Here is a 25877-nt window from a genome sequence, read left to right on the forward strand (position 1 = left end):
ACGTATCCGGGGACATTTTAGGCCTCTGAATCCCACTATGCACCCAGAGCTGTAGTGTTTCACAGTCTTTTGGCATGTAGTTCTATACACACACTAGCTTGTGATAAAAGCAGCTTGTGATGAACCCTGTCCTGGAACAATACAGCGAGGCTCTGCTTTGCACAAGAAATGCAAGTCCAAAATACCTTCATTCTGTGTCTGAAAACTGCTCTCTGGCACCTTTAATTTCCTTTAGATTTATACACACATCCAGGGAAGGGTGAGAGGGGGTTTATCTCCTTTGTTTTATTCCTTGATTGAATGTACTGGAAGGGAGGGGGGGGGGTAATTCATTTTGTATTGTTACTGATGGATTGTAAGTGCTGATTATGATTATTAATGTGTGTATAATTTTATGTACTTTGTATTAGCCTTGAAAATTTAATAAAGATTAAAATAAATAAATAAATAAACCTTTGGCAATGACTCAAGAAGCATCCAAGGTATGCAGGAATTTACAAAGAATGCCACAGCAATGTCAAATACATTCCTGTGGTCAGAATATCTGTAGAAATCAGATCTAGACCAATCACAGATCAAAATGATATCATAATTGAAAGACCACCACTGATATGACAGAGGATAAAAGAGGCAATTGGGAGAGACAAAAGGGATGAAGTCAAAGAGACTGGAAGCTGGAGAGATCACAGAAATCACTTGAGAATCACAAAAGACTGTTATCCTGAACATCAAGATCCTCGCTACTTTCCAAGACTCATTTGCCTACTAAACCAGTCACATGCAAGGTCAAATTATTGCATTGTTAAAGGACTGGGAACACCTAGGGGGTAGGAAACTGATTTCAAAGGAAGTGTACATGTGTGTGATTCAACTAAGATTGTGTTTATCTTTGTCAATTATTTTGTCTTTTTCAATAGGAATTTTCTTGCCATGCTAATCTTTTCTTCCATTACATGCCATTTCATATTCTGCCTTTGTAAATAGTTTCAAATTCAAATTTTATTGTCCATTGACAAAGCCATCTGAGCGGTTCACACATAAATTCTTATAAATCTTTCTTTTGTTATTATTAGCATTTACATGTGTCTTTATAGTGAACATAACTTAAAAGGAGTTTGAGCTCAGAATAACTAAATATGGAGACATGATTCTAATACATTATATCCAGGATGCTTTGTTTTATGCATGTCTCTATCCTGCACTGTCCAGTAGCGGTTAGGGAGATTACTGTTTACTCCTATACCCAGATGGATAGCAAGCCCATTCAGTTAGTATGCAAGAGGTCCTTATAGACATTATTTTTTCCAGAAATACCTCACTGCACCCCTTCTCCAAGTGCCTAAGCATGAGCATGCAAGTCTGGAGGGTTTCATCCAACTCAGTCAGAGGCCCGATTCAGAACTTATACCTGTTTTGACTTGGTCTAAGTCAAAGTTCTGTCTGGCAACCTGTCAAACCTTTTTGGTTATGGCTGCCAGACGACTAAGTCTTTGATTATCGGTACTTGGACGATCTGTCTTTTTCATCATCTAAGTACCGACTTAGGCCACTTTTTGAGCTGTTTTTTTAAATTATTATGAGTGTTATCTAATGTCTATATAATTACCCACATGCCTGTGGGTACAAACTTGCTGATACAATGTCTTATGTTTAGACTTCTTATTTTGTTATATTATAATCTAAAATATATAAACTATAGTTTATCTACATTCACACCATGCATTGGTACATTTTTAATTTTGTAAAGTAGAATTGTACTTATTTTTTTAGCTTAAAACATATAGAAGACTATTACTTTGTGCTTTTAGCCCACCTGGTTAAAGTGATTTGGAACATACAGTAGCCAGCAATGTATGATGCAAGTTTAGTCATACTCTGCTTTCCTGAACCGCCAACTCCAACGAGAAGTGCATTTCCACGGGGTGTACGAATGATGCGAGAAATCTGCAGAAGACCAGCGTTAATTAATGTAATAATCTATGTGGTTCATCTAAGTATGTACCTATGAAGTGTTATCAATAGCAGAACTTGATTACATCTATAAATCATGCAAGCCTGTGATGAGCTACAAAAAGAAAAGCTATAAATTTCACATGTACCTTGTTACTAATACATCTGTAAGGTAAAAGAGCAACTAAATTAAATATTTACTGTAAAATGTGTTCAAGTAAATACAAACTGTAACTGATGCTATGGAAAGCACACATGCAAATGAAGGGGAGAACTCCAGTCATCACTGAACAGCAACCCTTATGGAATTTAGGGTGTCCATATAGGAGACAATTCTGCAACAGGGCATCACAATTTAGATACCTACCATATATACTTGAATTTAAACCGAGATTCTGGGGTGCAAAAAAATGGCCCAAAAATTAGGGTCTTGGTTTATATTTGGGTCAGTGCCCACCCGCCCCCTCCTGGACCTATTACAGGCCTCCACTCGATCTACCATAAAACCTGGTGGTCCAGCAGTGGGTCAGGACAGGAGGGATCCCTCCCGCCTACTGTCTGTGCCGACTAGTAAAAAGCATATCTTTAAAATCCACAGTGGTCCAGCGGTGAACCAGGGTAGAAGCAATCTTCCTACACTCCTGCCCCATATAGGACCACTATCCGAATGGCTGCTGTGAATTCTTTTGACAACCTTGTGACTCGCAAAATTGCTGTGAAAACTCATGGCATTCATTCAGATAGCAGCTCTGTATGGGGCAGAAGTATAGGAAGATCACTTCTACCTCGGTTCACCGCTGGACCACCAGGGATTTTAAAGGTATGCTTTTTACTAATCGGGGAGGGAGGTAAGAGTTATTAGAGTTGACTGGGAAAGGAGGCAGGAGGGAACCCTCCTGTCTCAGCCTACCGCTGGACCACCAGGGATTTTAAAGGTTTGCTTTTTACTAATCGGGGAGGTGGGAGGGAAGTGAGAGTTGTTTAGATTCGGCTGGGACAAGAGGAGGGACCAATGCTTTCTGTCTCAGCCCACCGCTGGACCACCGGGGCTTACAGCAAGCCCAGTGGAAGTCTGCATGGCATCAGGAGAGAGGGAAAACAGTGTGCAGAGCCTGGCAGGGAAGGAGGGGAGGCAGCATACAGATTAGTCAGGGCAGAGAGGGAGGGAGGCTGGGTGCAGAGTTGGCAAGGTAGGGCACTTGAATATAAATCCATTGGTTTATATTCGAGTCAACCTTTTTTCTTCCTTTTTGAGAGAGAAAAAGGTTACCTTGGTTTATATTTGGGTCGGTTTATGTTCAAGTATGTACAGTACTTTCCTAAGCCAGTGAGCCTAACTGACTATTTAGTTTATGCAAGGATTTGGGAATCACACCCTAAATTTAGGTTGCCTATTCAGAATTCAGGGAATGGTGTCTCAGCTACAGATCCCTCTGTATAATAATCATTGAGGGGCAGGATTTGGACATGCTCCAAATGAGCTGAAAGCACATGTGTGGAGAAAAGCAAACAAGGTCCACAGAAAAGGGAGCAGAAAATCAAACTTCTGACTTTAGACTTGTCTCCACAATTTAGAAAAAGGTTAAAATCAGAAATCTGCATTTAAAAGAAGGAAAATGGTTATGAGGAGGTTATGATGCAGAAGCAATGGTTGTATTAACTTCACCATACCTTAACCAAATGAACCATAGCATCTGTGAAGAATACCATGTCCATGCCTGCCCCACGGATATTCTCATTGAATAATTGTAGAAACAGGTTCAAACGATCCTTCAGGAAATTAAAAGATTCAATGGGCTCATAAATCTTTGGCATGTCAAAGTCTGCATCTTCTGACTCCTCACCTGTGTTATGAATATAGTTAAATTTAAAGAAAGGCCAAAACAAAACTGTGACAGCTTATTAGCTGGTCACTTACATGGCATCAGGACTAGCTTACTACACACCTCTATTTGAAACTAGTTGCACAAAGCCTAATCAACTACAGTGATACCTCGGTTTACGAGTGCACCGGTTTGCGAGTGTTTTGCAAGACGAGCAAAACATTTGCAAAAATCGGCACCTCGGAAACCGAGCGCGCTTCGATTTGCGAGCGCCCCCCCTGCAAACCAGCACCCTCCCCCCCACGATCCGGCACCCCCCGCCGCCATCGGGCACCCCCCCCCCACTGCCATCGGGCACCCCCCCGCCGCAACCTGAAGTCCCCCCAACTCACTCGAACCCTCTTCTTACTTTGTTGTAGCCTCTGCACCGGCACCGGCACCAGCATGTCCTGTGCGTGGTGCCGGTACCTGAAGATCTGCTTCCTGTGCTGGGCCTTGAGCATGTGCGCATGCTCAAGGCCTGAGAGTTCACGTCAAACGTGAACTCTCATGTCGAACGTGAACTCTCAAGGCCCAGCACAGGAAGCAGATCTTCAGGCACTGGCACCATACACAGGACATGCTGGTGCCGGTGCCGCTGCGGAGGCTACAGCAAAGTAAGAAGAGGGTTCAGGTGGGTTGGGGGGACTTCAGGTCACGGTGGGGGGGTGCCTGATGGCGGCGGAGGGATGCGGATCGCAGGGGGGAGGGTACCGGTTCGCGGGGGGGGGGCCTTCGCGGGAGGGAGCAATTCCGGTTCTCGTGGGGGGGGAGCAGCGCTGCTGGCCTCGGGGGGGGAACCTATCAAAGCGAGTTTCCATTATTTCCTATGGGGAAACTCGCTTTGATAAACGAGCATTTTGGATTACGAGCATGCTCCTGGAACGGATTATGCTCGTAATCCAAGGTACCACTGTATTTTCTTTCAGCCTAGCCACTCACTTTTATTTTACCCACTTTGTCTATCTAAATCAGGCTTGTCCAAGTGTAATCCTCAAGGAAACTGGCCAGATGCATATGCCTACTGCACTCATTGTATGCAAATCTCTCTCATGAAAATCCATTAGGGATATCGTGAAAATCTGGTCTACCTGCAGCCCTCAAGGACTGAATTTGGATAAGCCTGATCTAAATGTTCTAACTGCACATGCTCTCTATGCTGCCTATTATCATTGAGGATATCAGAATTCTCCATATGAAAGTCCTAATCTGATGTTTTAACGTATACATTAGTCTGGTTTTCTTTTTCAATGCTCTTACCAACTTAATAGACTGAGGCACTAACTGAGAATTGCTTAAAGAAGGAGGAATTGCGCAAAATGTAGGATTTTCTACCTCTGTTAAATGGTAGTTGTGCTGGGTTTGAGCGGACCAATAGCCAAGGACAACAAGAGTTGTAGCAATCATCATTAACAACCAAATTGTAAGCAAATCCATAAAAATGTTGAAGTCTACCAATGGAATGCTTAAAGTAGATGAACATGGTCACCTCAAGGTGGAGCACCTAGGTTAAATGACCCTCTCTTTGGTTGTGCTCTTTGCTGCGTGCATAAAGTTAGAATGAAAAATGTCCATATACAGTACTAACTCACAGTAAAATAGCATAAAGCACTTTTCTACTGCGCATGTAAATTACAGGAACATCCCTGACCTTCCCATGACTATACCTCCTTTTGGGAACCGCATGTAAAATTTAAGTGCGAATCTAGCACTTAAATATATGCATATATTATAAAATAAACTTACACTTAAATTACATTTTAATTAATTTCAATTAGTGCCAGTAATTGCTTTTTATTACTACTACCACTATTAATTATTTCTAGAGCACTACTTGTTATCCCAATTATCAGTAATAATTAGCTTCTCATTGGCAAATTGGACACACACCCAAATTCGCACGCACAAGTTTTAGTACTTTTTGTAGAATTATGGTGGAAAATGCCCCAAAACTACAAGTTCAGCATATTTCACTGGATTTTGGCTTCTATTATTGAATGTGATGTCTGACCATAACCTTTATTCTGTGGAGTACACAGTGAGTTTGTGTTCTGCAGTATCCACCTCATTGTATAACAGGTGACCTAAACTTAAGCATCAGTTCTAAATTTAAATTAATGAAATACTTACAGGTGTAAATGGCAAGCATGCACCTAGCATATATATTTACAGAATGCTGCCGTTCGCCTCATCTATGACCTCAAAAAATCAGATCATGTAAGCCCTTATTACAAAAAACTGCACTGGCTGCCGATGGAGACAAGGGGCAAGGATCATCTTCAAATTTGCTTGCCTCTGCTTCAAAACCTTAACAGGCTCTTCCCCAATCTACCTGTCATAAAACTTTGAATTTTCAGGCCCCACTCGCACACGTAATGTCTACCTGTTTGCTTTCCCGCCCCTAAAGGGCTGTATCTACAAGACATTCCTTGATAGATCTCTGGCATTCCAAGCAGGCAAATGGAATAAATGCTTAACCACCCTCATTTCACATTCACCCTCCTACCAAACTTTCAGGAAATCAATCAAAACCTATCTCTTTGACAAATTTCTCTGACTCCCTCCCCACCTTGTATCACTGCCTTTTATCTCTGATATGCCTCCATATATACCTAATTACTCCTGACATGTTAAGTTAATCAAAATGTCTTGTATGTAACTTCACTGTCTATGTACAGTCTCTTCCTCTGTTAACCGCTCTGAACTGTTATGGTACAGCGGTATACAAAAATAAAGTTGTTGTTATTATTATTATTATTATTATACTGTACAGTATATACATAGAATTCCTGTCAGCATCCAAGGCAAGGCAAATCATAGGTTGCATACGCAGGAGTTTCGTCAGCCTTAAGCCTGAAGTCATTATGAGGCCCCACCTGGAATACTGTGTGCAATTCTGGAGGCCGCATTATCGTAAGGATGTGCTGAGACTGGAGTCGGTCCAGAGAATGGCCACCCGGATGGTCTCGGGACTCAAGGATCTCCCGTACGAGGAACGGCTGGATAAGTTGCAGCTGTACTCACTAGAGGAACGCAGAAAGAGGGGTGACATGATCGAGACATTCAAGTATCTCACGGGCCGCATCGAGGTGGAAGAAGATATCTTCTTTTTCAAGGGTCCCGCGGCAACAAGGGGGCATCCGTGGAAAATCTGGGGCGGGAAACTGCACGGGGACACCAGGAAATTATTTTTCACTGAAAGGGTGGTTGATCGCTGGAATAGTCTACCACTTCAGGTTATTGAGGCCAGCAGCGTGCCTGATTTAGGCCAAATGGGATAGTCACGTGGGATCTTTTCACAGAGAAAGGTAGGGGAGTGTCATGGGGTGGGCAGACTAGATGGGCCGTGGCCCTTATCTGCCGTCTATTTCTATGTTTCTATGTTTCATCGGAGCATTTACCTCGCTGGCATGCGGTAGAAACTTCTATCGTGGCTTTGTAAAAGGAGCCCAAAATTAGTAATTTGGATCACTTCTATTAATATAAGGAATAATGAATTTGTTTGCAAAATCAGAAAACTGATAAGCCTGAAAACAGAAAATGTATGCTTAAAATATTATCTAAATTCATTGCGTATGAAGCCATTTTAAAATTGCAGATGAAAGTAATACCAGCTCTTGAATATTTAAATAAGTTTGGTATAAAGCCACATAAAATTTTCAGAGCCCTCCTAAAATTCTGAACTTTTGTGAGGCCCCTACAGATTGTGAGGCCCTAAATTGTAGTTTATTTAGCTTATAGGTAAATCCAGCACTGGGAAAGGGCAGGAAGCATGAGCCAGCCATGGTAAGGATTTACAGTTAAGCACATAAATGTCACATCTAGATGCTAATATTAACGCTAGCCATAGATCAGATGAAGAAATTTAGGGTTCCTTTTATCAAGCCATGCTAGTGGTTTAACGCACGGAACACCGCGCGCTAAACCACTAGCCGCTACCACCTCCCTTGAGTAGGCAGTAGTTTTTAGGTCAGTGCGGGAGTTAATGCATGATTAAATAGTGCACGCGTTAACCCCGCTAGCGTGGCTTGATAAAAGGAGCCCTTAGATGCACAGATGCCAAATTATGCTGGTATTCAATGATAGCACTTATTTACCACTTAAACATTCTTATAGAACAGGCTTACAGTATGCATAATTTGGTGCCTAAATTATAAGTTATAGAATTACTCCCTATATATTTTGTCTGCTTTGCAATTTTGCTGGTTACATTAAAGAAGTGGAATACTTTTCACTGATAAATAATATTGTCATCTTTTACCTGCTACATAAGGCTGAGATCAGGCTGAGATCAGGGAAAATCAAGATAATATGACCATTAGTATCAAATTGTGATACTTCTCATGGCTTGAGATTTGTTTTGGTAATCAAATGTTGTCATTAACATTCCCACTTCTTATTCAGAATATTATTTCTCAAAAGCATCAGCTGCAGCATTTGGAAATATGTATCTACTACCTCAAGAGAGAGGTATTCCATTAGTACCTACACATCAGACTGAAATCGAATACCAAATGCATAGCCATTTTTCACTCTAACTTAATTTATCAAGATTTTAAGGGCTCCTTTTACTAAACAGTATTAGAGGTTTCTGCTGTGGGCTGGCGCGGTAAATGCTCCAACGCTCATAGGAATTCTATGTGCATCAGAGCATTTACCTTGCCGACCTGCAGTAGAAATCTCTAATGCAATATAGTAAAAGCCAGCATAAGTTTGTAGGTCATCACCTTAAAATGATATTTTTTTATCTGTAGTACTTGCCATGTTTTGCCTTTTAGGACATTTGTGATTTATAATTTTATTTATGAAGATTTATTAACTGCTTTTATTTGAAGTATATTTTAGAAACAGTCTAAGATATAACCTTCCTTTAAGGGCATTAAATCTGCTGGGAAGCTCAGTCTTTCTTTTGTTTTCAAGTAGAGATCTGGAATAAACTTCCTGACTCCATTAGGCTTTTAGGCCAGCTGCAATTATTTTGTAAATTCCTGAAAACTTTCTTGTTCTTGCAATTTTTAAATGGTTTAACTACAGCCTCAACGATTTTTCTTATGCTTTTCTTATGTACTTTAGTTTTTAATTAGTTCTTCCTTCTATGTTTTCTGCTATGTACTCTAGTCTTAATTATATGTGAACCAAGTCGAGCTCCACTGGGAGATGACCCGGTATATAAATCAAAGATTAGATTAGATTAGAACTATCATAAAATGACCAAATGTCTGCGTAATACCCATTCAAGTACATAAGAACATAAGAAGTTGCCCCCGCTGAGTCAGACCAGAGGTCCATCTTGCTCAGCGATCCGCTCCCGCGGCGGCCCATCAGGCCTTGTGCCTGAACAGTGGTCCCTGATTAATTTTGTAACTTACCTCTAATCCCATCCCTATAATCTACCTCTACTCTTATCTGTACCCCTCAATCCCTTTGTCTTCCAAGTACCTATCCAAAGCTTCTTTGAACCCCTGTAGCGTGCTCCTGTTTATCACATCCTCCGGTAGCGCGTTCCATGTATCCACCACCCTCTGTGTGAAAAAGAATTTCCTAGCGTTTGTTCTAAACTTCTTCCCTTTCAATTTCTCTGAGTGCCCCCTTGTACTTATTGATCCCTTTAATTTGAAAAATCTGTCCCTGTCTATTTTTTCTATGCCCTTCGTGATCTTGAAGGGTTCTATCATGTCTCCTCTAAGTCTCCGCTTTTCCAGGGAGAAAAGCCCTAGCTTTTTCAGTCTGTCAGTATATGAGAGGTCCTCCATGCCCTTTATTAGCTTAGTTGCTCTTCTCTGGACCCTCTCAAGTACTTCCATGTCCTTCTTGAGGTACGGCGACCAGAACTGAACACAGTACTCAGGTGCGGGCGCACCATAGCACGATACAGTGGCAGGATGACTTCCTTTGTCCTGGTCGTGATACCCTTCTTAATGATACCCAACATTCTGTTTGCTTTCCTTGAGGCCGTGGCACACTGCACCGACGCCCTCAATGTTGTGTCTACCATCACTCCCAGGTCTCTTTCAATGTTCTGTTGTCTATAAATGAAACAGTTGAAATATGGTGAGGAATCCTATCTTGTTTAATCATCCCCCCCCCCAACTTCTACTCTACCCCCAACTTCTACTCTACCCCCATTTCTCCTTCTTAGCTAATCACCATTTGGTTGAATAAGGAAATGGTGTAAGCTTTCTTTTTCATAGCTCCATATCTGTACTTGAATTTGTTTCTTCTGACTCATTCTATTCAGAAACTTTGCTAGTATAAGTGGATTTAATTAGATCCATTTTTTCAATTTGTAGTTTATTATCCTGCAATTATTTCAAAAGGGATTGAGATCAGTAACTAATCACTATCTTAGATGTCTCTGCTCAGGTTTGTTTGGGTTGTTTTGTTGCATTGGTTTTAAATCTGTCCACTTTCAGTTTCTCTGAGTGCCCCCTTGTTCTTGAAGTTTCCAATAGGCTAAAGAATCTGTCCCTTTCCACCTTCTCTATGCCCTTCATGATCTTGAAAGTCTCTATCATGTCTCCTCTGAGTCTTCGCATCTCCAGGGTGAAGAGCCCCATCCTTTCTAGCCTCTCTGGGTATGAAAGGTTTTCCATACCTCTTATCATTCTTGTTGCTCTTCTCTGAACCCTCTCAAGTATCTCCATGTCCTTCTTTAGGTACGGCAACCAATATTGGACACAGTACTCCAGATGTGGTGTACCATCGCGCGGTACAGCGGCATGATGACTTCCTTTGTTCTGGTTGTAATACCCTTCTTAATAATACCCAACATTCTGTTTGCCTTCTTCGAGGCTGCTGCGCATTGCACTGTTGACTTCATTGTTGTGTCCACCAGTACACCCAGGTCTTTTTCAATGTTACTTCCTTCTAGTACTAATCCCCCCATTTGGTAGCTGAACATCGGGTTCCTTTCCCCTATATGCATGCCCGATGTTGTCGCAGGGTGTCGCGGATGCCTGGGGCAGGAGGGCTTGGGCTCCCTCTTTCCCCAAACGTAATTGGGGGGGGGGGGTCAGTGTCGCGGGGCAGGAGGGCTTGGGTTCCCTACTGCCCCGATGTCGTGGGGAGGGGGTTGGGGTGGATTCTGTAACCGATGTTGTTTTTGACAGACACCGGTTACAGACTCCAGCTTTTAGGCGAAGGACTTGCTCCTCCTCCGCTTAAAAGCCCTTGTGTTGGACATTTTGGGCTTAGGCGTTTTTTTGGTTCATTATGGGGTTTAAGTGTAGACGTCGTTTGGGTACAAGTGTAGACGTAGTGGTGGTCTAGGCGTTTAAACAGCTGAATGTAGAGGCCAGCCATTATCAAAACAAGGACGTTTGTTTTGGTTATGGACACTTTCCTTGCTTCTGCTTTCAACGTTTAAGGCCTTAGGCTAAAAAGGGACTTAAACGTTTTTTTTTATTATGCCCCTCTATATGTATACACACACACATATACATACATATATAAAACATTCAGCAGACTGCCTCACTAGTAAACCCTCATGGCACCAGAATCATGTAACTGAATAGAAAAAGCTTTCTCAAAAAAGGAATGTCTAAAAAAAAAAGAGTTCTAAATTTCAAATAAGTGGTTCAAGATGCACTATATTTGGAAGAGAATTCTAAAGAGATGGTAAAATACAAAACAAAGCTCTCGTCCTAGTTAATTCATAATGAACTGCATGAACAGAAGGAATCTGAAGACGCTGATCATTCAAAGGAATCTGAAGACGTTGATCATTCAAAGTACCCCAAAGTCTTGGTGGACAATAAAAACTAATGAGAGAAGAAAGATAAGCTGGACTATTGCAATTAATTGATTTAAAAGTTAAGGTAAGAATTTTAAATTGAATACGAAAAGAAATTGGAAGCCAGTGATGCTGAAGATGTAAAGGAGTGAGATATCAAAATGAGAAGCATTAGAATGAAGATGAATAGCTATGTTTTGAATAGTTTGTAATCTACAAATCTGTATCTGAAGAAGACCTGCATAAATACTATTACAATAGTCCAATTTTGACATAAGTGAATAAATCATTATCTTTTATGAATCCAAATCAAGACATGAACGAATCAAACAAAATTATCTCAGAGAATAAAAACAAGATTTAGCCACAGCTGAAATATGATGCTCAAAAAACAATTGCTGATCTAAAATTACATCTTAGTATTTAAACTGTGTAACTAAAGAAAGAGATTTGTTAGAAACCATGAGAGTTAACCTAGCAGCAGGATTCTTACCAGTAATCCAACAAGACAATGATTTTGACAAATTAAGAAAAAGTCTATTCCGATTTAACCAAATTAAGATCTTCTCTAATATTAAAGTAAATGGAGAAATGTCTGGTGATAAAGAAGTTGTCTCATAAACTGATATTTATTTCACTTGATTTGTCCGAGGCCTTTGATTTGGATGGTCATAAGTTACATTTATTGTGACTGTCTACTATGGGAACAGGAGACACAGTTTATGCTTGGTTCTCTTCCTGTCTATGCAACATAACATTTTTAGTTTATATTTCCTCTTAGATTATCATTGATGTTTCCCTGGGCTCCATTCCGGTTCCTATGTTATTCAATTTATTTTTAAACCAGTCATTTACTCTACTTCAATTGCTACGAGTTAGTCATTTTTCTTTAACTGATAACATGCAGTTAGTTAGTCTATTCAGTTGATCTCGGTACTATTTAATCTTTAGTCATTAAATTCTTGTCTTTATACTGGAAGAGTAAAAGTAATTAGAAAATTGAGAGTAATTTCACCACTTGATCCGGGGAGAGTCCACTAAGGGGGTTCTCTGAAGCAGCCTTTTTGGGCAAAACACATCAGAATCCGCTTGAGTCTTCCGTCTTATCTCTCTGGAAAGCGTGGTGTTCTTTGAAGCTAAGTTAAACAATTAAATTTATTGGACTATATAATATGGTCGCCGTACATGAAAAAGGACATAGTACTACTTGAAAGGGTCCAGAGAAGAGCGACAAAAATGGTTAAGGGACTGGAGGAGTTGCCGTACAATGAAAGGCTAGAGAAACTGGGGCTCTTCTCCTTTGAAAAAAGGAGACTGAGAGGGGACATGAACAAAACATTCAAGATATTGAAGGGAATAGACTTAGGGCTCCTTTTACTAAGCTGCGATAGCGGTTTTAGCGCACGCTAGATGCTAACGCCAGCATTGAGCTGGTGTTAGTTCTAACCGCATAACATGGGTTTAGCATGTGCGGCAATTCTGCGTGCGCTAAAAATGCTATCGCAGCTTAGTAAAAGGAACCCTTAGTAGAGAAAGAGAGATTGTTCACCCTCTCCGAGATGAAGAGAACCAGAGGGCACTCGCTAAAGTTAAAAAGGATTAGATTCTGTACAAACGTAAGGAAGTTCTTCTTCACCCAAAGAATGGTAGAAATCTGCAATGCTCTTCCAGAGGCTGTTATAGGGGAAAGCACCCTTCAGGGATTCAAGAAACAGCTGGATAAGTTCCTGCTGCTAGCCCAGGAGCCTCAGGCCCCACCTGTGGGTGGGGTTTGAGCTGCTTGGGCCAATCAGGCCCTAAGGCCAGCCATTCAACGGATGGCTGGCCTCACAGACGGACGGGCTTGGCACCCGTCCGCCCGGCCACCAATTTAAAGGTAGGCGGGATTGGGGGTGGGGGGAAATCGAGGGGTCAGGTGGGGGTGCGTTAAGGGCAGGAGGGCCTGGGATCCCTCCTGACAGTATTTTAGGGGAGGTAGGGGTGTCACCAGGCCAGGAAGGCTTGGGCTCCCTCCTGGCCCCATCGTAATCGGCGGGAGGTGGGGAGGAGGGGTTGGGGATCACTGGGGCAAGAGGGCTTGGGCTCCCTCTTGCCCCGATCCAGTCAGGGGTTTGGGGAGTCGCCGTGGCAAGAGGGCTTTGGCTCCCTCTTGCCCCGATCCAGTTGGGAGTTCGGGGAGTCGCCGGGGCAGGAGGGCTTGGGCTCCCTCCTGCCCGGATCATTGTGGGGGTGGATTCTGTAACCGGTGTTCTTTTTGACAGACACCGGTTACAGAATCCAGCTTTTAGGCGTAGGACTGGCTCCTCCTTCGCCTAAAATCCATTGTTTTGGGCATTTGGGACTTAGGCTTTTTTGGGGTTCATTATATGTAGTAATTGTAGATGCAGTGGTGGTCTGGGCGTATAAACAGCTGAACGTAGAGGCAGGCCATTTATCAAAAAAAACCTCCTTTTGGACGTGTTTTTTGATAATGGACATTTTTCCTGCTTCTACTTTCAACGTTTAACTTATATATATATATATCAACTAATTAGCTCAACTAATTAGCTCAATCTACTGCATAATAAACTAGAGATTTTTTTTTTTTTTAGCCCATTATAATTTGACAGGCTAGAAAAAAATCCATACATATTGTATGTTATCCTTTGCTCATGCAATAAACTTACCTTTAATGTACCATCTCTTTTGTTTCCCTATATTAAAATAAAATGTTTCTTTTAAAAGTCTTAACAAATATTCTGGTTATTTGACTTCAAAAAAAAAACTGTTTTCACAATACTACTGCCAGAAAGGATCAAAGAAAAATAAACATTCCCAGCCTTCTAAACACTGTAACACATTTCCTTTGAACTAAGTATGCATGTTAGTGCCTTTAAGCCAGTCAAGAAATACCAGTATATTTAGTTCAATAAAGAGGTCTCTCTTAAGCCATATCAGTTTATTAATTCCTATTTCTGTCCAATTCTTCCAGAAACCAATGCAAAAGAGAATGAGCTTGCTAATTCTGAGTGTCTTGGGATCCATAAAATTAGGACACTGTGCAAATATGCAATTTAAGACCCCTTTTATCAAACCACGTCAGAGTTTGTATTGCCGGCCTCTGCAGTAAAAGCTCTGATGCTCATAGAATTCCTATGAGCATCAAAGCTTTTAACGCAGCAGCAGCCAGTGATAAAAAAAACCTAATGCAGCTTGATAAAAGGGCGACTTAGTAAACAAACTGTAATTTACATCTTTTAATTTTTTTATTACCTGTCTGTCTAAAATTCTAAGTTGTGAGCCATAAAACATGAAATAGTAAACCAAACACCAAAGCAAGGAGAAATTGTGTCTTACCTGATCATTTTCTTTCCTTTAATCATATCAGGCAAATTTAGAACCTGTGGGTTATGCCCATCAGCCAGCAGATGTGTAGAGAGAGCTTCTAGAATCCAGGCTCTACAGTAAAGTATAAGGGCATTGTGCATCCTCAGGTGTTCAGTATTTTGACTGACAAACCGATGATATTCATGTTCTTACATCTGTTCAGCTGTCATGTCCATACATTAACTTTAACAACTAAGGTATTCTACTTTATTGATACATAGTTCTCCAGCTGGGACAGGGGCTTCCTCAGAATCCAATCATACAGGTTAAAGGTATTGCAAATTAGAAGCATCTTGAGTTGTGACAATGATAATAAAATAATATTCCAGATACAGAAGAATGGTAATTAATATTCAATTAGAGAGGGTCTCTGGTCTAGTCTGGTAGGATTAACAGAAAAAAAAAGCGATCATTTAAAACTCAAGTGTATGAGTGGCAAACTTTCAAAAAAAAAAATTCTACATTCCTTATAGACCACCGACCGGTCAAAAACACTGCAGTGAAATATTTGTAGCCACTGCCTGTTCTTTGATATCTGAGTACCGTCTTTGCTTATTAAATCTGACTGCTGCCACCCTTTTGCAATCCGACTGCAGCCACTTTTTTAAAAATCTTACTGCTGTCTTTGTTCTTTAAAATTTGATTGCTGGTTTTGTTTTTATATGTTTGCAGTCACCATTTTTTAAATTATGTTTGCTGTCAATGCTCAGTTTTCAAACCTAACTGCATTCACTGTTTGATTTTTAACAGCTGGTCATGAGCCTTTACAAATACTCTGTCCAACCTTGCTATTGCTTTCAGATTTTAAGTCCGTCTGTTTTAATTCTGACTGCTGTCACGGTTTGTCTTTTTTAAATCTTTTTGCTGTCACTGTCTGGTTTTTCACACTTGCTCTTGTTTTTAGATTTTAAGTTTAACTGAGTATACGGTTTCAGGACAATTTTGTCTATATTTAGGTCTTTTTTAAGACTACATGAAATAGAGATACCACTGTAATATCCTGTTTATCCTTGTTTTAACATTTTTCAAGACTTCCTTTGACCATGATTTATGATATTTACCATGCCTTATATTTTTCATGTATACTAATGATTTCCTTATGCATACTAATTATGGTTCTGTATTTTAGATGTTTTAATATATTTTTTTGTTTTAATCTTTTATATGATTTGTTATCATATTCTGTATGTTTTATCATTTTAATAATTGTTTTATTTAATATGTTTATTTTAGTTTGATATGATATGTTCCCTGATGAATGCAGTGTTCTGCCGAAACCAGGATCCTAGTTGGGACTTCCCATAGGAACTATCAATAAAATCCCTTATGTTGTAGTGTGAGATCGGCTTTCTTTGTTTAGTATTCTATAATGGCAAATAAAGGTATGAATGCCATTACATAATTTGAGCTTAGCACAACACATTCCAATTTCACTTTCTAACTTGTAGAGAATTACCCCCCATTAAAGACCCATTAAAAGGAAGCAAAATGAGGAGAGATAGCTCAGTTTCTATCATCGCCTTCTCCCTTCTTATAGAATAAAGGATTGTATATGAATCTATAGAACACACAAGATCATGGTAATCTTCCTTCTCGTTTCCTTGGTTATAGAAGAGTTACTTAGAGGGCCATTCTCAGTAGGATATCTAACTCAGAATTTGGCATTTCCTCCAAGACGTCCAAAGTCAGAAGTGGAGAAATGTCCATTTTGGAATGGGACATTCAAATTAATTTTTTAACAAAAATCGCCTACTTGGATATCTTGGCCGCTAAAGCATGTCTAACTTTATTTGCCATTTTCGACCACAAAAATGTCCAAATTAGAAATGTCCAAATCAGCACCATTTAGATGCTCCTGTGGAAGGAGCCAGCATTCTAATTGACTTGTCATATGGACATGCCAACAAAACAGTTGGGCACATTAGAGGGCACTGCTATGAACGTCACATAAAGGATGCCAGATATACATCTCAAAAAGCTGTAAGACTAAATCCCAAAAAGAGGTCTGTTGCCAATAATATTAACTCCAATATCCAAAACATAATTGGCTAACACCTTTTTTCCTTGGTGAGAATGTTTGAACTTCATTATATACTGGAAATTATCAATACAATGAACATCAGTATGGACACAACTCACTATGTAAAAGTGAAATTTATTTGAGCCTGGGCAGTAACTCATAGATGAAAAGCACCAGACTGTAAGTCTAAATAAGAACTGCCCCAAACATCGTGTTGTCCAATCTTTTGGTTTTAATTAGCCCAAAACACTTAAACAAAATTCAAACCAAGTGAAAAAAGAGGAGTAAAGACGTTATAAACTCCCAAAAACAATATTTCAAAATCTGCATTGAAAATGTGAAAGTGCAATGTGCTCACATAGAAAAATTTCATTGAAAAACTGTGTCCATCAATAAAATATACTTAGCTGAGTCCCGTTAAAAGTTCATATCACCACTCAACAGTTTATATCACCACTTGACAGAGCTCTGTTTCGATATCTTCATCAGGAGCAGGGATTAAAGTGCTGATGCAATAAGACACAAGAGGAGTAATAGGAAGCAACAGGAAGCCCTTAGTCCTGCTTGTCAACATGTGGCAGTGTCTTGCTGAGTGGTATTCATTATTGTTGTTGCACGTTTTTGTGTGCCGTCGCAAGAATGTCCGAGCTTGAATTACAGCAATGAACATTAAATTTCTTGTTAAACTTGGCAAAAGTGGAAGTGAAATCAGAGACATGTTAATCCAAGTTTAGGGGGATAATGCCATGAAGAAAACAGCAGTGTACAAATGGATTAAACATTTTTTTCTGAGGGGAGAGAAAGCATCACTGTTGAAGAGAGGGCAGGCCAGCCAGTAACAAGAAGAATTGATGAGAACATTGCAAAAATTCATCGAATTGTGCTTCAAAATCATCAACTGACTGTGAGAAGCATAACAGACCGAGTAAACATCGATAAATAGGAAAATCTTAACTGAAAATCTTGGCTTGAGGAAGGTGTGTGCAAAAATGGTTCCTTGTGGCCTTTTCATCACGACAATGCACCAGTTGTTAGGGAGTTTTTAGCCAGGAAACAAATAAATATATTACATTACATTGGTGTCTTCTATCCCGCAAATACCCCCTTACTCACCTGATCTGGCCCCCAATGACTTTTTTCTTTACCCAAAGATAAAGGAAATATTGAAAGGAAGTCTTTTTGATGACATTCAGGACATCAAGGGTAATACGACGACAGCTCTGATGGCCATTCCAGAAAAAGAGTTCCAAAATTGCTTTGAAGGCTAGACTAGGCGCTGGCAACAGTGCATAGCTTCCCAAGGGGAGTACTTCGAAGATGGTCAGCAATGAGGTATGTAGCATTTTTTCTAGGATGAGTTCATGAACTTAATTGTCAGACCTTGTATGCTCAAATTATAGCTCAAAGCTGGTGTTATTTTTCAAAGAATAATGCAACTTTTGAAGCTAACCACATTATTCAATTTGCATAATAATAGAGTACTTTGCATCTCATTATTACATAGTATGCATTGCAAAAATATAACATGCATTAAGGTAAAATTGTACATAATTTGTCATTTATGGTTTAGCATGTTACTTGGCAAAAACTGTATGTTATTCCCTTAATAGACATTAGTAACTACTTCCCCTAGTATCTTCTGATACCCATTCTATAGAACACATCATGGCCATCAGATGCCAAAATTATAGAATTACCTGTTGCTTCAGGAGCATCCCTCAAGAAATCAACAAAATAAGTGTCCACTCCACAATCTACCAGCATTGTTTTCTTTTCATCAAATTCTTCCCCAACTAGTTTTACCAAAGCCATATCGAACCAATCAACATCCTCTGAGGTTGTGAAACGATCAGAAATAACTCTTTTACATTCATGTTTCCAAAGCTTTATCAGGACCTATATAGAAATAAATCCCAAAATCAGCATCAAGCATGAGATTGGGTTTTTTGTTGTTGTTGTTTTATTTTATTTATAACCCGCTTTTCCCAAAGCGGTTCACAAGTATATACATGCATAATAAAAAAAATACATAAAATACATATTAAACAGTCACACAAATAAGCAACCAGCTCTTACACCTAAACAGCATTGTGGTGCAGTGGTTAAAGCTATAGCCTCAGCATCCTAAGCTTGTGGGTTCAAAAACCCACACTGCTCCTTGTGACCCTGGGCAAGTCACTTAATCCCCCCCCCCCCCATTGCCCCAGGTACATTAGATAGATTGTGAGCCCTCCAGGACAGACAGGGAAAAATGCTTGAGTACCTGAATAAATTCATGTAAACCATTCTGAGCTCCCCTGGGAGAATGGTATAGAAAAATAAATAAATAAAATGCCCATACTTCATATGACAAAATAAATGCCTCACACATAATGAGGGTTTTTTATGGGCTTTCATTATATGTTACTTTGGTTTTGTTATGCTATATGAGACTATTAAACTGTCATGATTCATTTATTGATTTCTGTTTATGAAGGCTGAAAAAGTATTTTCAACAGGGTACAAGGGAAAATGAAAGGGTATGGAATTTGATATACCACCTTTCTGTGTTTACAATCAAAGCAGTTAACATATTATCTAAGGATACCTATTATGTACTGTACCTGAGGCAATGAAGAGTTAAGTGACTTGCCCAGAGTCACAAGAAGCTGCAGTGAAAACTGAATCCATGTTCCCTGGTTCTCAGATCACTGCATTATCACAGTATGGACAGTGAAATAGTGTAGTCACTTTAAATTTTATCACCGCCCATATCAGTAAGAAAGTTAAGAAGCCAACTAAGGGGAAGTGGGTGGATTATAAGAATACATACATGGTATCCTTGGAGAACACCTGCTACAGGTGAGTCCGAGGACAAGCAGTTATATATTCTCACATATGGGATTCCCAAGCTTCCAGGATCATGCCTGTAGGAAGAGGAAGAGGGTTGCAGTTAATAAAAATGAAGCTAGTGAATTGAAAGGGTTGAAGGGAGAACACATTTAAGAAGAGAGCACATTTTGCAGAACTGCTTGCCCAGACTGACTGTCCCATCTGGAATGGTACTCCAAACAGTAGTGAGCACTGAAGGTATGGACTGAGGACCAAGTGGACACTTTACAAATGTCCTCAATGGGTGTAGAGTGGAGATTGGCTACTGAAGTCGTCATAGCTCGAACTTTATGAGAAGTAACTCAACTATCTAGCATCAGCCCAGCTCAAGTATATACAAAGGAGATACAGTCCGCAAGTCAAGTAGAGATGGTTCTCTTGGTGACAGGAACTCCTAGACTGTTAGGTTCAAACAACACAAATAATTGAGTGCTAAAATTTAAAGCACCACCCGTAACATGCATGCTGGTGCTTTCCTGCCCTATGTTGGCTCACAGGACTTGTACTTCTTAGTTTTCTGCAGAGCTGAGAAGCTGTCTCATATTTCTCCTTAGCGAATACACTTTTTTAGTGTCTGTACCAGGTTCCATGGATGACATCACTCATGTAAGAATATATAACTGCTTGTCCTTGGAAAACCATACAGTCACTCCTCCACTCTACAGGTTGTGTTTATTTTATAAAAGCTTACATTTTGACAAACTGATGTCCAATTGATGTCAAAAATTTAATCAATAATCTATCTACCTGCTAGCTGATTGGCTGCTGTGAACCCACGGCTGGCAATCAGCTAGCGCTCTGCATGGGCAAGAGCAAAGGAAAGTCGCTCCTGCCACAGTTTACCGCTGGACCAGCAGGGATACTAAAGGTACACGGGGAGGCGAAAGGGAGGTAAAAATTCTTAGAATCCCACACTGCTCCTTGTGACTCTGGGCTAGTCATTCTATCCTCCATTGCCCCAGGTATATTAGATAGACTGTGAACCCACCAGGACATATGGGGGAAAATGCCTGAGTACCTCATTGTAAACTACTGAGATAATTTGATAGGCAGTATATAAATACCTAAAATAATAATTTTTAAAAAGGAATCAGCTGGGACAGGAGGTGGGAACGATCCCTCCTGTTCTAGCCACTGCTGGACCACCAGGCCTCACGGCATGCCCGGGGGGCAGGATACAGAACCTGGTAGGGAGTGAGAGGGCTGGCTGAAGAGCCTGGCAGAGTAGCGAGGGAGGGGGAACAGGATGCAGAGCCTGGCAGGGCAAGCTAGGCACTGCACTTGAATATTAACACACACACACCGGTTTATATTCGAGTCAACTTTTTTCCTCCTTTTTGGAATGAAAAAGGTTACCTCAGTTTATATTCGAGTATATATGGTATTTCAATAAGATTACTCACAAATTAAGGGGCCATTTCACTAAAATGTAGTAGGATTTGCAGTTACCATATATTTAACAAAAATTAATCCATGGTAACTATTGTACAAAGTCTTTGCGATAAATCCAGGGAGTGTGTTCAGTACCTGCCCTGTATTTACCACTTAGGGAACACAGTTAATGCATAATCTCCACATTATTTGCCTGAGCCAATAGCACAAGTCTTCCCCAATGTTGCCCGGGCACATGACAGGGTGGCCATGTGTTAACACACAAAAAACAAAAGGAATTGACCCCAAAATATCCACAAAGAAGAAAATCCAGAGAAAACCAAAAAAACTATGGAGTGATGATGTTCCTAAATGGACTTTATTTGAAAGTGTCAAAGTTCCAAAGGTATACTGAAATCATCCACATAAAATAATTTCATCCACATAAAAGCCTTAAAGGACCTAGTCCACTAGGGATACAGGACCCAACAGGACCGTGTTTTGACAAAAAGTCTCACTTCCGGCTCACCACACAATTGTTTCCCACATATTCATCTTTATAGGACCCCCAGGGATCCCTGAAGAAGACTTTTTGTCGAAACGCGGACCGTCCTAGGTCCTTTAAGGCTTTTATGTGGATGATTTATTTTTATGTGGATGGAATTATTTTATGTGGATGATTTCAGTGTACCTTTGGAACTTTGACACTTTCAAATAAAGTCCATTTAGGAACATCGTCACTCCACTGAGTTTTTTTTTTTTGTTTTCATGTGTTAAAACACTGCATTACAACTCATACATCAGCAGTGATACCCTTTCCCTCCTCCCCAACAACCCTGAACCCCATAATCATGCACTTGATTTCCTCCAGGAATATGCCAGATTCCTCAATTAACCCAAGTCTATCCTGCCATATTAACCCTGCCCCCAACAAACTCCTAAACCCTCCCTACAATCCCAAACCCCTTGATCAAGTATCAGACACTCCTATAAAAGACTAGGGTTACCAAATTTTACATACCTGCACTGCTGTTACCACACTGATAAAACTGTGTTAGCTGCTTAATGCAGCTTAGTAAAAGAGCCTCTTAGTTGGAATGTGAACTTCAAATCAAAAGGTTCATATCATTTATTAAGACTTTCATATGGTTTCATCATCAGTCCAATATCCCTGTTTTACTATAAATTTTGCATCACAGTTCTATTGTCTTCTATATTTTTGTAATTGTTTATACAGTATCATAATCTTTTCATATCTCTCTCTAACAGTCAAATATGCCAATGCTTAAAAATCAATTGAACCATCCATTTTGATATAGTGAGAATATGAAATAACATGAACATCCAATATTGTCTTGAATCTCTGAAAGGTGCTTTCCCCTATAACAGCCTCCGGAAGAGCGTTCCAGATTTCTACCACTCTCTGGGTGAAGGAGAATTTCCTTACGTTTGTACAAAATCTTTTCCCTTCTAACTTTAGCAAATACCCTCTCGTTCTCTTCACCTTGGAGAGGGTGAACAATCTCTCTTTCTCTACTAAATCAATTCCCTTCAATATCTTGAATGTTTTGATCATGTCCCCTTCTCAGTCTTCTCTTTTCAAGGAAGAGGAGGCCCAATTTCTCTAGCCTCTCATTGTACGGCAACTGCCCCAGTCCCTTAACCATTTTTGTCGCTCTTCTCTGGACCCTTTTGAATAGTTCTATGTCCTTTTTCATGTATGGTGACCAGTGTTGGACGCAGTATTCCAGGTACCATGGCCTGGTATAACGGCATGATAACTTTTCAGATCTGTTCGTGATCCCCCTTCTTAATCATTCCTAGCATTCTGTTTGCCCTTCTCACCGCCGCCACACATTGCGCGGACAGTTTCATTGACTTGTCTACAAGTACTCCCAAGTCTCTTTCCTATAAAAGTATATGAGCTTCCATATTGACAGCTAGATCAGTCCAAAGCAATGGGTTATATCCCTCGAGCAGCAGAGGAATATAGAGAAACTCAGTTTCTAGTGACACCACAGATATGATAACAGATGCAGCCTGAAACAAGTCAGTATTTCTCTACTTTCAGTAGATGGTATACAATGGACTGGGGCAACTGCTTTTGACTCCCAAAACCCACGCCACAGCTGGTACTGTGATGGTTCAGTCCTAGGAGTCATCTGTTCTGCTGAAGTTGAACTATGGTCCCTCTCCAGGCTCTCCCTGTTGAGCCAGGAGTGATTTAGCCCCCTTGGGTTCTCCTTGGCTGCTAGCACAGACCCCATGGGGCAACTATCAATCAAGGTTGGGCCTGTCCCCTCCTCCCCCACTATTTCTTTCCCTCACTCCTTCCCTTCCTCCAGCGCATCTTCTAAAGCAAAAAGACACCCCCCCCCCCCATACACACACACACACACACACACAAGAACAAATCCAATTTGGTTGGGAAATAAGCAAAAGAACAGGGATCCCTACAAATCCCTAGAGCACCAGAAAACGGTGTTAGGGTGCTGCGGTGTCAGGCAATAGGGTGGAGAACCCCCTTTCCTTTGTCTGGGGAGAGTGGAGTTCATGTCTACAGGGACAGCCGGAATGCCTGCGTGGTGTTATGGCTTGAGCAATAGCCACCAGCTGCCTGGAATGGCTGGTTCTGTGTGCCTTGATTATGAGGCAGGACTTTCCAGGGTGCCACAGAATTGTTGTGGGTGAGCCCTATAGCTGTCGGTGTTGGATTCTTTATTATTGAAGCCGCTCCCAGCATCATGCCCACCCACCACAACCATTGAGATTTGGGCGGGAATGGCGGCCATGTTTGAATCTGGCTGTATGGCTCCTGTGAAGGTATAGGCTCTGTGTGAGTCTGCTTTAGGGGGATCCTCAGAGGTTTACCCCTGGCCCTTCCTCTTAAAATCAGGCCTTAGGGCCCATGATGATGATATCTGAAGGGCTCATCAGGGCTCTATCAGCATGGCTGAAGGGGGACCTTCTGAGGTTAGCTTTGGGGTACAAGCCTGGGACACAGGAATAATATATTTAGATCCTAGGAATCCTGCCCCACCCCCCACTCACTGCCTGCACAAACACCCCATCCCCAAGTAAGTGGGGTTGGCCAGTATGGATTCAAAATTACATCCCTGTCCTCTCCCTTTGCAGGGATGCAAGCTCAAAGGAGGTGGCATAAGGGTGTCCACTTCTACTCATTCTGATTCCCTGGAGTTAGGGAAGTTGTTTATTGGGGAGGAGCAGGATTTGTCAGTGATGAGGCATTTGAGAGGGAGGAGCTTCCACCTCATCCTCATTTACCAAGTAGAGAACGTTCTTTAATTGCTAGTAAAGACCGGGGGGTAAAGGGCATCCCATCCAAGCACATCAGCGTTTGAGACTGCGGAAGGCTGGTGCCTTTCTGCTGCACCTTTGCCTCGGCAGCCTTTCTGCTGCACAGATCTCCTCCTGACCGCGGGCCCAGCAGAAAAGGAGAGGAGCGTGGGAGCACTGCTCCACCCCTCCCCTTCACCGACGAGAGTCTTCGGGAGCCTTTTTGAAGAACTCCCCAACGCGTGCAGCCTTTCTGCTGCACCTTTGCCTCGGCAGCCTTTCTGCTGCACAGATCTCCTCCTGACCGCAGGCCCAGCAGAAAAGGAGAGGAGCGTGGGAGCACTGCTCCGCCCCTCCCCTTCACCGACGAGAGTCTTCGGGAGCCTTTTTAAAGAACTCCCCAACGGCGTGCCGACGAAGGCACACGACTAAGGCGCGTGCGCCTTTTTGAGCGCCTTCGTGAAGCGCCGGAACGTGAAGCGTGAAACGTCCACAATCTTCTGATCCCAAGACAGAACTAACTGAACCTCTAGACGATAAGTAACCATCTTTATCAGACTGCCTATCATTTCCAAGATATCTCTAGCCATCATCCCCCTTCGGCTAGACAGTTTCTTGTCACCCCAAACCCTACGTCTGCTGGACGGTGTTCCTCTCCTCCCAACTTCCTACATAAAATCTGTATCATGGCCCACCCCAACTCCCAACCGTGGCTACCACTATTCCTACTCTATCTGATCTGGTTCAGAATTTGCCTAATCAACTCTCTCACCCTAACCCCTATCCCTGCCCTTAATCCCACATTCCGTGCGATTAAAACTAGCACCCCTACAATCTCTCACCGCACCTTATACGACTACTCTGATGCAGGCCCCTTCCCAATACCTGTTCTACCACCCCTACGCAGACCGACCAAACCATACATAAAAAAGCAACGATCACTAAAAAAACTAACTTACTCACACATCTATCCAATTGATCCGACCAACTACCAGAACCTACATGGCTTTTACCTAAATATAAGATCTATGAGAAACAAGGCCTTACTTATTAAGGACTGGCTGAAAGAAACCAACCCTGACTTCGCTCTATTTACAGAAACATGGCTACTATCCGATAACGATATTATTATCCAAGACTGCCTTCCCCCAGGCTTCAAAATTTTATCGCTGGCTAGAACTTGGGGCAGGGGGGAGGCCTAGCCATGATCTTCAAAGACAACCTACACTGCTCTATTCTAACCTCAAAATCCACTCCAAACCTAGAAATTCTTTCACTCTCACTATCGTCCAAATCCCTAGCGGCTGCGCTAACAATAACTCTGTTTTACATTCCTCCAAAAAAATGGAACCTTGCCAAGGATGACTTCTCCGAATTTTTACTAACTAACTCTCTATCTAGCCCTTAC

At 41.2% G+C, this 25877-nt stretch overlaps 1 protein-coding gene across 2 annotated transcripts in view; it reads right to left on the bottom strand.

Moving 5' to 3' along the window:
* Positions 1-25877, bottom strand: part of DNAH5 (dynein axonemal heavy chain 5) — a 598099-nt gene that overhangs the window by 190518 nt on the left and 381704 nt on the right. For both annotated transcript variants that reach the window (XM_033929843.1, XM_033929844.1), the window contains exons 51-53: positions 18628-18826; positions 3622-3794; positions 1814-1944 (exon numbers count right to left, since the gene is read on the bottom strand). In XM_033929843.1, coding sequence (XP_033785734.1) covers positions 1814-1944; positions 3622-3794; positions 18628-18826 — 503 coding nt within the window. The remainder of the gene's footprint in view (positions 1-1813; positions 1945-3621; positions 3795-18627; positions 18827-25877) is intronic.

This window comes from Geotrypetes seraphini, chromosome 2, assembly GCF_902459505.1.
Source record: "Geotrypetes seraphini chromosome 2, aGeoSer1.1, whole genome shotgun sequence".
NCBI lineage: Eukaryota > Metazoa > Chordata > Amphibia > Gymnophiona > Dermophiidae > Geotrypetes > Geotrypetes seraphini.